Source organism: Antechinus flavipes, chromosome 1 (assembly GCF_016432865.1).
Source record: "Antechinus flavipes isolate AdamAnt ecotype Samford, QLD, Australia chromosome 1, AdamAnt_v2, whole genome shotgun sequence".
In the NCBI taxonomy this organism is placed as follows: Eukaryota; Metazoa; Chordata; class Mammalia; order Dasyuromorphia; family Dasyuridae; genus Antechinus; species Antechinus flavipes.
The window spans coordinates 652896422-652911895 of NC_067398.1; the positions used below are offsets into that span (position 1 = coordinate 652896422).

The following is a 15474-nucleotide window of genomic DNA, read 5'->3' on the forward strand; positions in this document are numbered from 1 at the left end:
AACTTTATTCCCTCTATTCTGCCATGAATACTTCTAGTCATTCCCATCACTTCCACAAATAACTTTATTCCCTCTATTCTGCCATGAAAACTGTCTTCACCCTACTTTCCTGCCTAAATCTTAACACTTCCTCTCCTTCAGAAAGTCCTAAATTCATCCAATTCTGCTTGATGTCATTTGCCCCTTTTCCCTGCCTGTGAACAGTTACCCTCAATTTCCCAATTGTAGATGAGCCTCGAGGTAAATCTTGGGCATTTCTATAAGTGAAGAGGGGCTAGTTAGAAGAAAACTGGTACTAGAATTGTCCACGGATTTTAACATTTTTATTCACAATCTGAAAAAGGATACACACAAAGAAATGTTCTAATAGGCATATGGCACTTGATCATCTTCCCAGTGAGGCTCTCAAGGAGGCTCTTTGGAGAATCTCAGTGCTGGTCTTAGAAGGTTTAGGGAAATCCTTAGGATAACAAACCTGTAGAGTCACTGAAGGAAGTTAGAGACAGCTTTTTATAGAAGAGAAATATTGTAGGGCATGAGACACCCGACTTTTAGCCCCAAGTCTATTAACTTGCTGTGTAACCTTAGGCAAGTCTAATTCTTTCAGAATTAATTCCAAGTCCCCTTCCATTTGTGATGGTCTGATAGGGATTTCTTTGTTACCAATCCAACCAAGTCAATCACATCCATAACCTAACCCCTAGCTGCTTATCAGAATATGGGCTTTCAGGGTCTCAAGACAGAAAAATATAGTCTTAGCAAAGAGATAAAAGCAGACTCCCCCACTACACTACCCCCCTCCCCACCCAAAATTTGTTTATTTTAACACACATTGCTCTATGAATCACATTGAGAGAGGAATCACATTGAGAGATAAATCACATTCAGAGCAGGAGGGAAAAACCATGGGAGAGATTAAAAAAAAGAAATGAACATAGCATGTATTGATTTACGTTCAGTCTCCTCAGTTCTCCCTCTGGATGCAGATGGCATTTTCTGTCCAAAATCTATTGGGAATGCTTTGAATCGCTAAACCACTGAGAAGAATAAAGTCTTTCATAGTCGATTATCGTCCCTCCCCCAAAATTTGGCCACAGTATGTGAGAAAAGTCATAAGAATTACAATACTGTTACCTGGGGGCAAACCTTGTTTCAGCTTTTGGCTTCCAGTTTCCTGCTCTCTGAAACGGGACCAAAGTCCTAATTTAGAGAATTTTTTAAAAAGTTAATTCAAACTGGAAAGCCTTGGAACAAGAGTAGAGAAAGCAGAACAGTCCTACCAACTATAACACTTATTACTCACCCCTTCTCTCCATATATTTTTGAGGGGTGGGGATGATTTTCTATAGGATTCCTCAATAATTCACATCTTCAAAACAATTTAGTGTCTAAGTCCATGATTGCTACTCAAACCTTACAACTCCCCACCTTACATCCCATTTTAAATGTAAAAGTAGTCTTCCAAGTTTATTATTCCAGTGTAAGGAAGAGGCTAATCAACAAGCCACCTTCTGTCCCTCTCCAAACTTCACTCCAAGACAGTGAACTGCTCAAATTCCTATTTCTCCCAGTTTTGTTTCTTGTCTTTCAGGTAGACAGAAACACAGGAAGGAGTATAGGAATTCTATTTTCAAATTCATTATGACTTCACTCCTAATATCCATTGACATCTCCCTCTGGCCCCATCTTCAGATTCTGAAGGGCCCTCCCCAGGGAGGAATAGCTACTCCATCTTCTGCCAGGCACCTCTATCCTTTGAGGGGATTCTTCAGTTAAGACTAAGGAGCTCCCTATACAGACATGTTGGACTTTTCTGTCACCCTCTTACTCTGTAGGATTAAAGTGATCAAATTGCTAGCAATAGATTTTACAATCTCTTGTCCCTCCCTGTCCTACCCCCTTCTCCATCAGTCAACAAGTCAGGGAAGTCAGTTTGCTACCTATTATAAAGTTAAGGTAATTTCAGGATCTCTTCCAGTTCTGACGACAATGACAATCTACTTATACATGTTATATTTTTATACAGAAAGTAAACTCCTTGAGAGCAGGGTCTCACTTGGATTTGAATCACTATCATTTTCTTCTATTTCTAGTGCTGGCACGTAATATACATTTAATAAATGATTGTTGGTAGACAGATCAAAGAACTCTTTCAGAGATTCTAACCTAACTGGTAGCTCAGGAAAAAACTCCCTCTGGCCCCCAAAACAGATCCAGCCTACCTCACTTACTTAAAACAAAGCTCAGGATACTGAGAATACCAGTCTAGGGTCAAAGAAACAAAAACTCAATTGGTGAATAATCCAGGGTTTGGGAGGCATGAAGCATTTGTGTATAAAGAGCTGAGCCAAAGATCTAGTCATTTTGAAAGAATGTGTCCCAAAGCCTTGGTTACAATATTACACAACTAAGCACTGGAAATATAAAGACAGACCCATTCAACAAGAAGCACATATTCGAATGCAGAAAGGTACTTTGATAAGGAAAGTTACAGAGATAATAAAAGGGAACATAGAGAAATAGGTAGACACTCCTAAAAACTACAGCAGGGGTAATTTTATGGTTTCAGAAGGGAAATACCTGGGGTAGGTATCCTAGAAAAGATGGTCACAAGAGAGGGAGAGGGAAAGAGTTGTATAGTGAAACAAGGTTATCTCCTGCCTAAAATTATAAGCCAGGTGAGGCAACTATTTATCATGGCAGCAAGCCCAAGGATAAACATTTCAGAAATGAAAGGGTAAAAGTTTTTAGGGCATTGTTTTCCAATTCAAATGGCTAAGGAATAGAGGGTGAAGTAGAGCATGTACCCTCCCCCCCCCCCCCCAGACCCTAAGAAGAATTCTGGAACTTTTTGCCCATGTTCATGGTTGAGCTGCTTTGCTCAAGGCCAAACCAAGGAGTGAGAATAGGATGGCCAAGAAGGGCACAGCAACTAACCCCAATCAGGAAACTAGAAAAGATCCTAAATATCAGCTCTACTGCAACACTTTCATTCCACCCTAGGTTGGAAATCTTGAATGCTATTATCAAAAATTCAGATTCATTCTTGGGCAATGCTTGACCATAAATGCCTGCTGCCCTCTATACCAAGGATACCTGCTTGGCAGAAAGGACGAGAGTAGAAGTAAAGAGGAAGGATAGGGGGATATTCTGAGAAGCTTCACAAGCCTCAACCCTTTATGAACCCCGTAAGTATATATGTTTGAAGATCCTGGAACTCAAAATTTCTGTTTTTAGAGGATTTAGAACTAGAAGGGACTTAAGTCATTTTTTCAAATCTTACAGATTAAGTAAATTTGGTGCAGAGAAGGGGAAACAGCTTTTCCAAACTCACCTAGCAAAAGAGTCCCTTGATTCCACTACCTCAAGAGTCTGAGTAGACTCTGAATACTTCTGATGTAAAGATGTGAGGGGCTACTAGGCTAGGCTTTCCAATCCCTCACCTTCCAGGGGATGTGGTTCTACAGTGAGCACACAGTGGGTCAGGCCTTCCTTAAGGACTGCCTCCTCCTTTGACTCCAATCGCAAGCCCTGAAGGCTGAGGGTTTTGAGATTAGGCATTGAGACACAGAAAGTGAGGATGTCCTTGACTGAGAGGTCCTCTAGGGTACAAGGTGGTCCCATGAGGCCCAGGAGCTCTAAGGTCTTTATGCCCTTTATATGACCCAGCCCTTGGGCTGTGAGCCCAGTCACAGTCACCCTCAGCTCCTTAAGTCTGGGCATGTTTTTTCCTACAATCTGCAGGGTCAAATCAGAAGGCACAGAGCACCCACACAGCTCAAGACGCTGGAGGTGGCTAAGGCCAGGCAAACCATTAAGAAACCCCTGGTAGGTCACCCTGTAGGTGACCCTCAGCACTAGGGAGCACAGCGTCCCGAAGTGGGACAGGGACAGCAGCTGCGCGTCCGAGAAGGCTGGGACCCGGTCCAGCACCAAGTGCTCGAGGTGGGGCACACTGCTGGGGTCATCCCCTGAGGAAAACCAGGTCTGGGGGAGCTCACACCACTGCAGATCCAGGTAGCGAAGAGTCGTCGGCAGGCAGGAGAAGGGGATTTTTCGGAGATCCTCTTCTATGAGGCTGAGGTACGCCAGGTTCGAACAGCGCTTCCCCAGCGCCTGCAGCAGGGCGGGGGTCAGCAGCGCGCCCCGAGGCCCGGAAAGCAGGCGGCCTCGCATCTTGAACGACTTCACCCCGGGGCCGAAGTACTGCCGCATCAGCTGCCACAGCACGTTGGGCTCGACCTGGGGGGGAAGGGGGGGGATGGCCGAGCCCGGTCCCAACCATCCCCAACAAAAGCCCCGCTTCCCACCAGCCCCAGGCCTGCGAGGGTCCCCTTCCCAGGGATGGAAGAACCCCAACACCAGGTCTTACCACGTAAGGACTCAGATCCACGCATTTCCAGAGAGTCTTGTCCAGAACCAGCCTCTGCCAGCGCTTACACACCCTAGGGAGAAGCGTAGGCCGAGGAAGTCAGGGCCAGCCCCGCCGGACATCCCCCCCCTCCCCAGTCCCAGCTCCCCGCCCGGAGAACTCAAAAGAGAAAAGAGGAGGCATCGCTGGGGGAGTCGGGGCCGGGCATAGCGGTACCTAGAGCTCCGGATTCGGTCCCGGAGAGGCACAAACGACAGAATTTCCACAAGAAGACAGTCCGGCAGCTCCGAAGCCGTCGCCATCGCAACCCAAGTCCAACTTCCGCTTCCGCTTTCCAGTGGCCGTAAAGTGTGGGCGGTGTTGTCGTGCGAAGTGAGGAAGGGGCTGTGTCGTCTGGAGGCGAAAGGGTGAGAATCTGCCTGATTAAGGGCCAGGGCGTTCAAAAATCACAGCCAGGGGCAAAGGCTGAGTGGGGAGGCGGAGGGGTAGTGACTCACAGCCGAGGACCCAGGAGGTCGGCGAAATCCGGGGTGAGCACCTGGGACGGGGGCCGAGTGAGGTTACCGGGGTGTTTGAGGCCTCAAGCAGCAGCAGGACGGGGGTGAGAATCGTCAACGAATGGGGTGAAGAGAAGGAAGGGACCCGTCCTGTGACTGATCAGATCCTTTGTCATCCCCAGAGCCATGATCGAGGTTGTGTGTAACGACCGACTGGGCAAGAAGGTCCGTGTGAAGTGCAAGTATCCTATTGGTGGGAAGATCGGGGCGGGGGAGAAGGGGTGGGGGGAAGAGGGTGGCGAGGGGGCGTTGGCGTCTCTGGTCGGCTTTCTCCTGCTTCCCCTTAACGGATGCCCAGCACAGATGACACGATAGGAGACCTGAAGAAACTGATTGCGGCGCAGACAGGCACCCGCTGGAACAAGATCGTCCTGAAGAAATGGTGAGTGTGGGCAGTCTCGGGGTCAGGTCTGGGGGGTCTGAATTCGGGACCCAGATGGAGGTGCGATGGCCCTGACGTTGCTAATCTTCTTTCCATCCCAGGTACACAATCTTCAAGGACCACGTTTCCCTGGGTGACTGTATCCTTTATGCGATATCTCCCAAGAAACTTAGGGAACTTGGGGATTATCAGGGAACGTTTTTTCCTATTTAGGGATAGAGAGGGAACCTTTTTTTTCTTTGCCTTTCCCCCCACCCCCATCAGCTGAGGACCAGAAAAGACTTAACCCTTTGGGAGTATTATAGCTTCCACTTTAGGCAGTGGGGGAGAAGTCTAGGAGGTTAAGAAGACAACTGTTCAGATTCCATGACTCATACTGTCAGATGAGATCCACGATGGAATGAACTTGGAGCTTTATTATCAGTAGGAGCAGCGGGCCTGCTAATTCTGCAAACTCCCCTCCCCCCATTTTTAAAATCTCACTAATAAAAGTAATTTAAATGTTGATGCTGCTTCATTGTTTTTGTGCTGTGACTAGAAATGAGATACTTGTTAGAAACCAAGTTTTAATGAGGGACACCTGGTCAGGCAGTAGACAAAAAGAGGAACTACACAGTTGATTTATGATACCCTTAAAAGGTGAGGATAGAGGTAAGGAGAGGGGATATTTTTAACTAAATCTAACTAATAATGCCATAAAAATGGAAAGAGAGATTTGTTCTAAATTGTCACTGGCTGCAATAGTTCAGGTAAGCACAACCTCTCCTATTGACCCACACTTCCTTAAAATGTTAAATAGGATCAAAATTAATGGAAGGGAACCAGAGTGCCTGCTACGTAGAGTAGGGAGGGACACCAGCAGAACAAGGGTCCCAGCACTGACTTTTCAGGAGGAGAAGACATCAAGGTCAAAACAAAAGGGAAAAAATTCCCCCTCACCCCCTTCAGGAAAAACAAGAACAAGGTCCTGGCTTATTTCTTACCTCTTCAGCCACTGAAGACTGGATGGAAAGAGTGTGGTGGTAGGCAGAACAGTCTCTACCCTTGATTTCCAAACCAAGACACTAATATTCTTTTGGAAGGACGATGTGAATCCCTGAGTCTGTGAAAGCTAGGCCGCTTCCATCAGAGCAAAGAAAACCCCAACAAGTCAAAATGATTTGTGCACCTGATTTGGTAGATCAAGGAATATGGAAAACTGAGGTCATACAATGACTAGGAGAGAAGTCAGGTAAAGTCCTGAGCCAAAATACAAAGTTTAAGAGAAAGGAAAAATAGTATGGAATGAGGGAAGACTGAACTCTTAGAAGTACCCTGGCATTTTAGGCAGGGGAATGATGGGTAGTGTTGGCACTAAGTTGGCAACAATGAGCATTAAATCTTGCTCAATGCTAGGGATGCAAAAGCAAAAAACAAACAAAAAAAAACCTTGCTTTTTGATGGAATAGGAAAAAAAAATAAGTTGCTACACAAAAGATAGGAATACAGGATTCTGAGAAGTCAAGGCATTAATAATTGAAGCAACTGAAAGATGCGTCCTGTGGTAGGGAGGACTTCAGGCCTGGGAAACACCTTATAAAAAGGAAAAGAGGAGATGGGCTGTAGTGCTGGAAGAACCACAAGTCAACCGGTGGTGTTAGAATGTACATGGAGCAGTTTGATGTATCCAAAGTCTGGGAAAATAGGAAGGTGCCTAACAATGGAACTTATAATTCATCCCTGGTGGTAACAGAATCACTGGACTTCACTAAGCAGGGCAGGTAAAATGGTCAGAGCCACAGTTTAGAAAAGATTAGAATGAAAAGAGATTGGAGTCAAATCATTTAAGAGGCTACTGAAATGGTTCAGGTGAGAGGTCATCGGGGCTTGGACTAGGGTGGCAATTGTGTGAGTGAAAGAAAGGGAACTGTGAGATTGTTATGAAGGTAAGAACAAGATTCATCAAGAGTGGATATGTGAGAATCTAGGATGACATCCAGGTGAGGGAAAATGGTAGATACCTTTGACAGTAATAGAAATCAAAAAGGGTTGAGTTTGGGTTCCCTTTTAGATATGTTTGAGAAAGCTACAATATGTGCAGGTTGAGATATTCAAAATTAGTGATTACAGCTATAAAAACTGATAAATCATCTGCATAAAGGTGATCAACACATGGAAGCTGCTGAGATTATCTGGTGAGATAATCTAGAGGAAGAAAAGGGCCCCAGACAGATACTTGTAGGACCCCCACAATTAGCAGATATGAGAGATATTACTAGATCCAGCCACTATTAACCACAACAACCAGAAACCAGTGAGAATACCTATCCATATTTGTTCCTCCCTCCATAAATGCCCCATCTATCTGCCAGAGTTTATGGGCCTTGTCACAGCAGGCAGATGGGAATTCTGGCCTGGGTTGGCAGTGTCATTAAGGAACCTTTGTGGAAAGGGGACAGAAGAAGGAATGGCTCCAGGAACTAGCAAGGTCTTTTTGAAGGCATATCTTGGTAATGAACTCACCTCCCTGGACTCTTCAACACCTGCTGGGTCATTCATTATTCCCACTTCCTCTGATTTCCCACTGCCAAGATCAACAGGACATCTTTTCCCATAATTTCAAAGGCCCTATCTAGTTCTATCCCTAAACCTGGCCTAATACCACCACCGCCACCCAGCTGTCTTCCATCCCAAGCCCAGTACTTTCTATTTACAAAGCAAGGGAAATAGTCGGGGCCAGTGATTCTCAAATTTTTTGGTAACAGTATACTTTTATACTTTTAAATTTACTGAGGTCTTTCCCCCAGCCCCAAGAGCTTTTATTTATGTGGGTTGTATCTAGCATATTTACCACATAAGAAATGGAAACATCTTAGTATTATAAATTAGTCATTTAGTATTGGCCTCTCGAACTCCCTGAAAGGCCTACCTAGGAATGTGCCTTTAGATTCCTCTAAGTGAGAGGGATATGAAAGTCTCTGGTTCTATGTTTCTAAAAAAGACAAAGTTGTTCCTCCAAGACAAATGGATAGACCCCACCAAGGAAAGTGACTCGAGAAGCTCCTGACCTGATCTTGTGCCTTTTTTTCCGGTAGAGGACAGTCTAGCCCAAGGAACTGTGGACTCCTCACAGGCTCACCTATGGTATGGAAAAGAAACCTGGATCCCTGAGCTCTTTATGTCTTAGGAAACAGAAAATAAATAGATAAATACCTAGTGGCTATTAGGCACCAACTAGATAACCTGGCCTAAAAGGGGCAAAGAAATATGTAGGGTGGAGCAGGTGTGGAAAATTAAGCGCTAAATTAAGCCCTTCCTCTCCCAACCTAATTAAGATGTTTACATAGACTCTGACTATTCAGACAATTATCTTTTCCTCTTTGGAACTTTTTTTGGACTTTAGTTTTCTATCTGTGTGGACTGGAACAAAATTCTATGCCTGAGGTCTCTTTACTTTTTTTTTTAGACTTGTTTTTCATGGGAAAGCCTTGAGATAAGAGCAGAAGAAAGGACAATGGGATAATTATGGACTTATAAGCTCTCTGGATACTTGACTAGGGTATATCTGGTCCTCTTGGATGACCTTGCTCCTGTTCCCAAAGAGATACATTAAAAAGTGAAAGTAACTCTAAGAACAGTCCCAGTGTATCATCCTATGTCACTACCCCCAAATGCCACAGATCCAGAAGGCATTCAGACATTCAGATTGTTCTTTCTCCCAATCTCATCTCCTATCTGTCTTTCAGGCATCCATTAACCCTGAAAGGGATGGAGGGTTGTCTCTCAGCTTATAACTGCTGCTCCCATACATATCTACTCTTGACCCCTCCAACTTCAAGCTCTGGGGAGCCTGTTGAGTCCTATATTTGGGAGAATAAGCTATTTTATATTTATCTTCCATCTTTTGAAGGGTATTTCTGGTATGAATAGAGGAGCCTCCTATTGCACTATATAGATACTCTTGAGGCCCTGCATAATAATCCACCACCTTCTATGCCTATCTTATATTTGATTAGCTATTGTTGCCTCTAAAAAGGGAGACATTTTTTCTTTGCATTCCAGTATCTAGCACAATATCTGACACATAAGTAATAATGATAGCTGATATTTACATAGCACTTTAAGGTTTACAAAATGCTTCATAATTATTGTATCATTAGACCCTCATAATAACACCAGGAGGTAAGTGCTATAATTAGTCCCATTTTACAGATGAGGAAGGTGAAGCAGGTAGAGGTGAACTGTCCAGGGTCACCCAATAAGTGTTGGAGGTAGCATATGAATTGAAATTTTCCTGATTGCATTTGAATACAGGTTTTCCCAACTCTATTGCCAGCTTAGCTGCCTAATAGACAATAAAAACTTTTAAAACTGACTGCTTCATTGAGATTGCCTCACTTAAAACATTTCCTACAATTACAACATAGTATTTTCACCTTTTTTATTGTTTGCTTGCTTTTTTTCCCTTGTTGATCTGATTTTTCTTATGCAGCATGATAATATGGATATATATATATGCATATGTATATATATATATATGTATATATATATATAAGAATTGCATATATTTAATATATATTGGATCACTTGCTGTCTAGGGAAGGGGGTGGGGAGAAGGGAGGAAAAAAAATTTGGAACACAAGGTTTTACAAGGATGAAGGTTGAAAACTATCTTTGTATATATTTTGAAAATAAAAAAACTATTATTTAAAAATTGTTTCCCAAGGATTCTCCTTCTCTAGTTTGCCTATTCAACCAACAAGCAGTTATTGACTAGTAGGTATTTTAAAAAACCCATCAGATCCAACAATCCTAAGCTATTGACCTATATTTCTTTTTCCCTTCTTTGCTGCCTACACTAGTTATGTCCATTTTTGTAATTTACCCTTAAGGCTAATTACCCAAATGAAATTGTTTTCTCCAAAGTTATCAATACCAATGATCAAATCTGATGGTCTTTTCTCAGCCTATATCCTTTTTTACTGCATCTGACATTGCTGTCTATGCTTCCCTCCTGAGTTTCCATGATATTGCCCTTTCCTGGTTCTCTTTCTGTCTCCTCTGCTGATTTATCATGCCTAACTAAGAATATTCCTTTAAAACCATCTTGGACTCTCTTATTGTTACATAAGACGATCCCAAATAATTATTAAGAGGAAAAAGGCAATACTTGATAGTTATTCTGTTCAATCCTAAAAGTTTTCAAGTTTCAAAAAATTTACAATCAATGAAATTACAACATTTTTGGTTGACTCTTAGAGAAGTATAATCAATTCACCTATTTATGTATATACACTTATGGTAAATTATAATTTATTTCCTGTTTTATTAAAAAGAGATGTAGGAAGGTTTACTCATTAGAGCCAATGAGTTTAATTATTTCTGTAGATAAACTGAACATAAATAATCCAACTCCAGTCACTTCCCTGAGCTCCATATTACCAGCTACCTCTAGAACATTCTAAATTAGATGTCTTTTTCTTTTCTTTTCTTTTCTTTTTTTTTTAAGCTGAAGCAATTGAGGTTAAAGTGATTTTCCTAGCATCACACAGCTAGGAAGTGTTAAGTGTCTGAGGCCAAATTTGAACTCAGGTCTTCCTGACTTCAGGGCTGGTGCTCTATCTACTGGGCACTTACTTAGCAACCCCTTAAACTAAAAGTTGTAGAAGGTTAAAAGCAGATGTCATTATCTTTTCCCAAAGTTCAACCCTTATCCAAACTTCCTATTTCTAAGGATATCACAGTTTTCATCTCTGAGATAAACTCAAGATTATTTGAGACTCCCCATTCTCCCTCAACTCATATATGTAATTGCCAAAACTTGCCATTTCTACATCTACCATATTTCTAGAATCTTATTTCCTCTCTTTCCAAATAGCTACTGCCTTACTTCAGGATCACAGCCTCCCAAATCATCTCCCTGCTTCATCTCTCCCTACTCCAGTACATCTACCCCAGACTATCCAAAGTAATTTTCCTTGATCCCAAATCTGATTAATAAATTCCAGTGCCTCCCTATTTACTCTAAATCAAATTATTTTGTGGTGCTTTTAAAGTCCTTCACAACCTGGCTTTAACCTATCTTTCAAGCCATCTTGTACATCACTTCTGCACTCTGAAGTCCAGTCAAACTGGTCTTCCCTGGTTCTTATTTGATCTTTCTTCTGTCTTTGCATTGCCTAATCATAAACTTCCCCTCTATAGAATAATACTCAAGCACCATCTTCTACATGAAGTCTTTTTTGATTCCAGCAACTGCTATTGTCTTTCTTCCCTTTGAATTTACCAACTTAATATTTTTATTTTTTTTCTATACACATTTGTTGTCTTCTTTTTTAGAATGTAATTTCCTTAAGATTAGGGATTGTTTCATTCGTTATTGAATTCTCAACCCACAGAATATTAATGGAGCTTTGAAATTTGCAATGCCTTTACATATATCATCATTATTCTCACATCTTACTCCCCATCCATGAATAATTAGTAGTTTCCTTGAAGTTCCTTGCACAGCCCACGCTCCATCTCTCAATTCCATGCAAATCCCCATAGTTAAAATTCTCTTCTCTTCATCTACAGCTCTTGGCTTCCTTGCCATACCAGCAAAAATCCCACTATCTGTAAGAAATATTTCTTATTTCCCTTAATGTTAGTAATTCCAGTAATTCTCTCTCAAGTGTTTTTATTTATCCTGTACATATTAGGTTTAGGTTTGTACACAGTTTTTTGCATGCTGTTTTCCTATCAGAATGTAATTCCTTTGAAGCAGAGACCTTTTTTTAACTTTGTAACTTAACAAAATTTTTATTTGTATTTTATTAACAAAATAAAATTTTAATTACATGGTTGACTTAAATTTATTTAATAATTGTTAATTAATTTGCTATGGCAAATCTGGACATTAAAGAAAGTAGAACAAATCAGCAGTTGAAAGTACACTGAAAATTTGCTCAACAAGTAGGTCAAATATCCAGAGAGAAGCCAAACCATAACCCTAAATGTCCACTTGGAGCTAAAGGATGAAAAGGTAGGAGAATTTCAATGAGGTAAAGATTTAAGGCAGGCCTATTTCATCCTTTTTGCCCCAAGGTACAAATATTAAAGAGCCCTAGAACCCAGTCAGATATCTGATCAAGAAAATGGGATTTACAGCTGGAAGGGACCTTCTTACTTTAAAGACAAACATCTCAAGTTTTGAGAAGGAAACTTGAGATCACAGAGTCATCCTGGAGTGATAGAACATGAGGGGAAAGCAGAAGTGGAAAAAATCCACCAATCACCACCTCAGAGATCCTATGTAGAAAACACATAGGAATATTATTGCCAAAGTTTGAAACCTCCAGTTGAAAGAGAAAATTTTCAAGAAACAAGGAAAAAACAATTCAAATATGCTGGAGCTACAATTAGAATTATTGGTAGCAGCAGCTACAATAAAAGACCACAGGTCCTGGAATCATATCTACTGACAATCAAAAGAACTAGGCCTGTGGCCAAAAATATCATATCCAGCAAAATGATCTATAATTCTGAATGAGAAAAAATGGACATTCAACAAATTTGTAGATTTTCAGGATTTTCTATCAACCAAACCAGAACTTAACAGAAAATTTAATATATAAGAGCCAGTACAAAAGATCAATTTTAAGAAACTTAACATGGACAGACTGTTTAAATATGGACAAATTATTTGTTCTCCCTCACATCAGGAATGGGTTCAATAGGTAACATTGCATATATACCATGAAGAATATAGCACCCTCCAAAATCTATAAAGAAGTAAGGGGGGAGAGATGGATGGATGGGGAAGCAAAGGGTGAGGGAAGAAAACAAGGGAGGGATCCTTAGGTGAGGGGTGGTTAAGTAATAGCAAGGCAAATTATGGAGCAGAACTTAATTATAGAAGTATCAAGAATAAGAAAAATGTTGTGTATGTGGGGTGGGTGTGGGTGTGAATGTATATATATCTACATATGTATACATAAATATATCTTCTTAAATGTAACTTGCTTGGGGTGGTTGGGGGATGAAAGGGGGAGAAAAAAAGAAAACATAAGATGAGCCACAGAGAACCAAAGAACAGTTTTCAAGAAAGTAAAGAAAAAATGGTCATTCATGAATATAATTTCTTCTATTAATATATATTATTTTCTTGATCGGGTAATTTGCTATATATTCTGAATCCTCCCTGATGTTCTGCTGGGTATAGGGAAATGTTCTCTTTTGTTTTACTTTGTTTTGTATTTCTTTTTTTCGTACTGTTTTTTCAAATTAAAAAAAAGATATAAATTTAAAATAAATAAGAATTACAGAGTCAGGATTTGAGTCCTTGACCCCAGACTCCAAATCGAGAATCCACTACCTCAAGGGTCTGAGTGGGCCCTGAACACTTGGGGATGCTAGCTGGGGGGTGGGGGCGGGGGGGGGGATGCTAGCTGGGGGGTGGGAGCGGGGGGGGGGGGGGGGGGGGGGGGGGGGGCGGGCGCTCCCCCGATCACACGGTAGTCCAGGCCCTTCCTAAGGATTGCCTCCTCCACGGACCCCAGGCCCACGCCTTTGAAGGCTGAGGACTCCGAGGTTAGGCATCAGGAGACAGAAAGGGGTTCCGTGGCTGAGAGCGCCTCGGGATGTCTCGCCTGGTCAGCCCCCGGGCACCGAGCTCCCTTAGTCTAGGTAGAACGCCACGCACGGCTTGCAGGGCCCCAAACGCAGGCACAGAGCACGCTGGAGGTGGCTGAGGCCAGGTACCCTGTAGACGACCCTCAGCCCCAGGGAGCACAGCGCCCCGTGCCGGGTCAGGGCCCGCAGCTGCAAGGCCGAGAAGGCCCGGACCCGGTATAGTATCAGGTGCTCGAGGTGGGCCAGAATGAAGGTACCATTTCCCCGGGGAAAACCAAGCGGGGTGGGGGGTGGGGGGTGGCTCTCACACTCCTATGACTCCATCTTTAGTAAGTCGCACTAAAGGCCTACCCAAACTCCGAAATCGTCGCCATCGCAACCCAGGCAACTGCTTCCGCTTCCGGCGGCCGTAAAGCGCTGACAAGCGGTGTCGTGCTGCGGGCGCAGGGAGACAGGAGATACTGCGGCTAAGGCCTGGGGCGTCTGGAGTGAGGGTCAGGAACTGGGGCGGGGGAACCGCGCGTGTCTAGAGTGAGAACCTGGGATTGTCAAGTCCCCAAGCTCAGTGATGGGCAGGCCGGGGGTGTCCGGGGAGAGGGCCAGGGGCTGCCTCGGGAAGCCGGGGCTAAGGCTGCCGGGGGGGTCGCTGGTGTTCTGGGTACCGGCACTGCCTGGGAAGGTGGAATGACTAGATTTGGCAGCCAAAGTTGGCCAGGAGGCCGCGGGGGGCTTGGAGGAAAGGACCCAACCTCAGACTGATCAGATCCTTTGTCATCCCCAGAGCCATGATCGAGGTTGTGTGTAACGACCGGCTGGGCAAGAAGGTCCGTGTGAAGTGCAAGTATCCTATTGGTGGGAGGCGGGATGGGGATGGGCTCGGCTGCTCCGCTTTCTTTTTGCCTTAACTAACGCCCCAGCACCGACGACTCCATAGGAGACCTGAAGAAACTGATTGCGGCGCAGACGGGCACCCGTTGGAACAAGATTGTACTGAAGAAATGGTGAGTGCGGGATCCCCGAGTGGGCAGCGGCGGGTTCAGGGGCCGTGCTGCACCGTGATCCCCATCTCTGGTAAAAGGCTGATGATGGGGCTGCCCTAGCCTGGATAAGCTAATCTCAAGCTTCCTGAGAGAGGGGACCCGTTCGCAGAACCAGCCTTCTCTCTATCCCAGGTACACAATCTTCAAGGATCACGTGACCCTGGGGGACTGTATCCTTTGACAATTCTTGAGGGACTCCTAGCTTTCAAGGTAGTCCCTGTGCAGCTCCAACCCCCACTCCCCAAGCCCGAAGAACATAAAGAGCTTAATTCTAGGTGGGGATTAGGGGAAGAGTCTGGCCTCTGCTGGGGCGGGGAGGAGTGTGTTGGGGAGGCCAACGGTCCTGCTGTTCAGATTCTCTGACTTAGACTCTCAGATGAGATCCACGATGGAATGAACCTGGAACTTTATTACCAGTAGGGACACACCCCATCACCAAAATCTGCACTTTTCTTCCCTTTTTAAAAGCTTAATAAACTAACTTTGATGCTGGAGTTGTTCTGTTTTGGTCTTGTTTTTGGTCTTTGGTTA

At 43.6% G+C, this 15474-nt stretch overlaps 3 protein-coding genes across 6 annotated transcripts; 2 read left to right on the top strand and 1 right to left on the bottom strand.

Annotated features, from left to right (window-relative positions):
* Positions 1 to 301: 301 nt before the first annotated feature.
* FBXL12 (F-box and leucine rich repeat protein 12) lies at positions 302 to 4681 on the bottom strand. Its single transcript, XM_051971461.1, has 3 exons — positions 4589 to 4681; positions 4373 to 4445; positions 302 to 4242 (listed from the first exon to the last, which is right to left on the bottom strand). Exons 1-3 carry the CDS (start codon positions 4672 to 4674, stop codon positions 3418 to 3420), a joined length of 984 nt encoding a protein of 327 aa, XP_051827421.1. The 5' UTR covers positions 4675 to 4681; the 3' UTR covers positions 302 to 3417.
* A 9-nt stretch (positions 4682 to 4690) lies between these two features.
* Positions 4691 to 5816, top strand: UBL5 (ubiquitin like 5). Of its 2 annotated transcripts, none has more exons than XM_051971463.1 (5): positions 4691 to 4779; positions 5052 to 5111; positions 5228 to 5311; positions 5413 to 5450; positions 5695 to 5816. In XM_051971463.1, exons 2-5 carry the CDS (start codon positions 5056 to 5058, stop codon positions 5736 to 5738), a joined length of 222 nt encoding a protein of 73 aa, XP_051827423.1. In that variant the 5' UTR covers positions 4691 to 4779; positions 5052 to 5055; the 3' UTR covers positions 5739 to 5816. The 2 variants fall into 2 exon arrangements, with proteins under 2 accessions (XP_051827423.1, XP_051827424.1); XM_051971464.1 differs by lacking the exon at positions 4691 to 4779 and adding an exon at positions 4800 to 4902.
* LOC127544705 (ubiquitin-like protein 5) lies at positions 4739 to 15437 on the top strand. 3 transcript variants are annotated; one of them, XM_051971467.1, is made up of 5 exons: positions 4739 to 4779; positions 14685 to 14744; positions 14821 to 14904; positions 15076 to 15113; positions 15320 to 15437. In XM_051971467.1, exons 2-5 carry the CDS (start codon positions 14689 to 14691, stop codon positions 15361 to 15363), a joined length of 222 nt encoding a protein of 73 aa, XP_051827427.1. In that variant the 5' UTR covers positions 4739 to 4779; positions 14685 to 14688; the 3' UTR covers positions 15364 to 15437. The 3 variants fall into 3 exon arrangements, with proteins under 3 accessions (XP_051827427.1, XP_051827425.1, XP_051827426.1); XM_051971465.1 differs by lacking the exon at positions 4739 to 4779 and adding an exon at positions 14290 to 14397; XM_051971466.1 differs by lacking the exon at positions 4739 to 4779 and adding an exon at positions 14340 to 14434.
* The last annotated feature ends 37 nt before the right edge of the window (positions 15438 to 15474 follow it).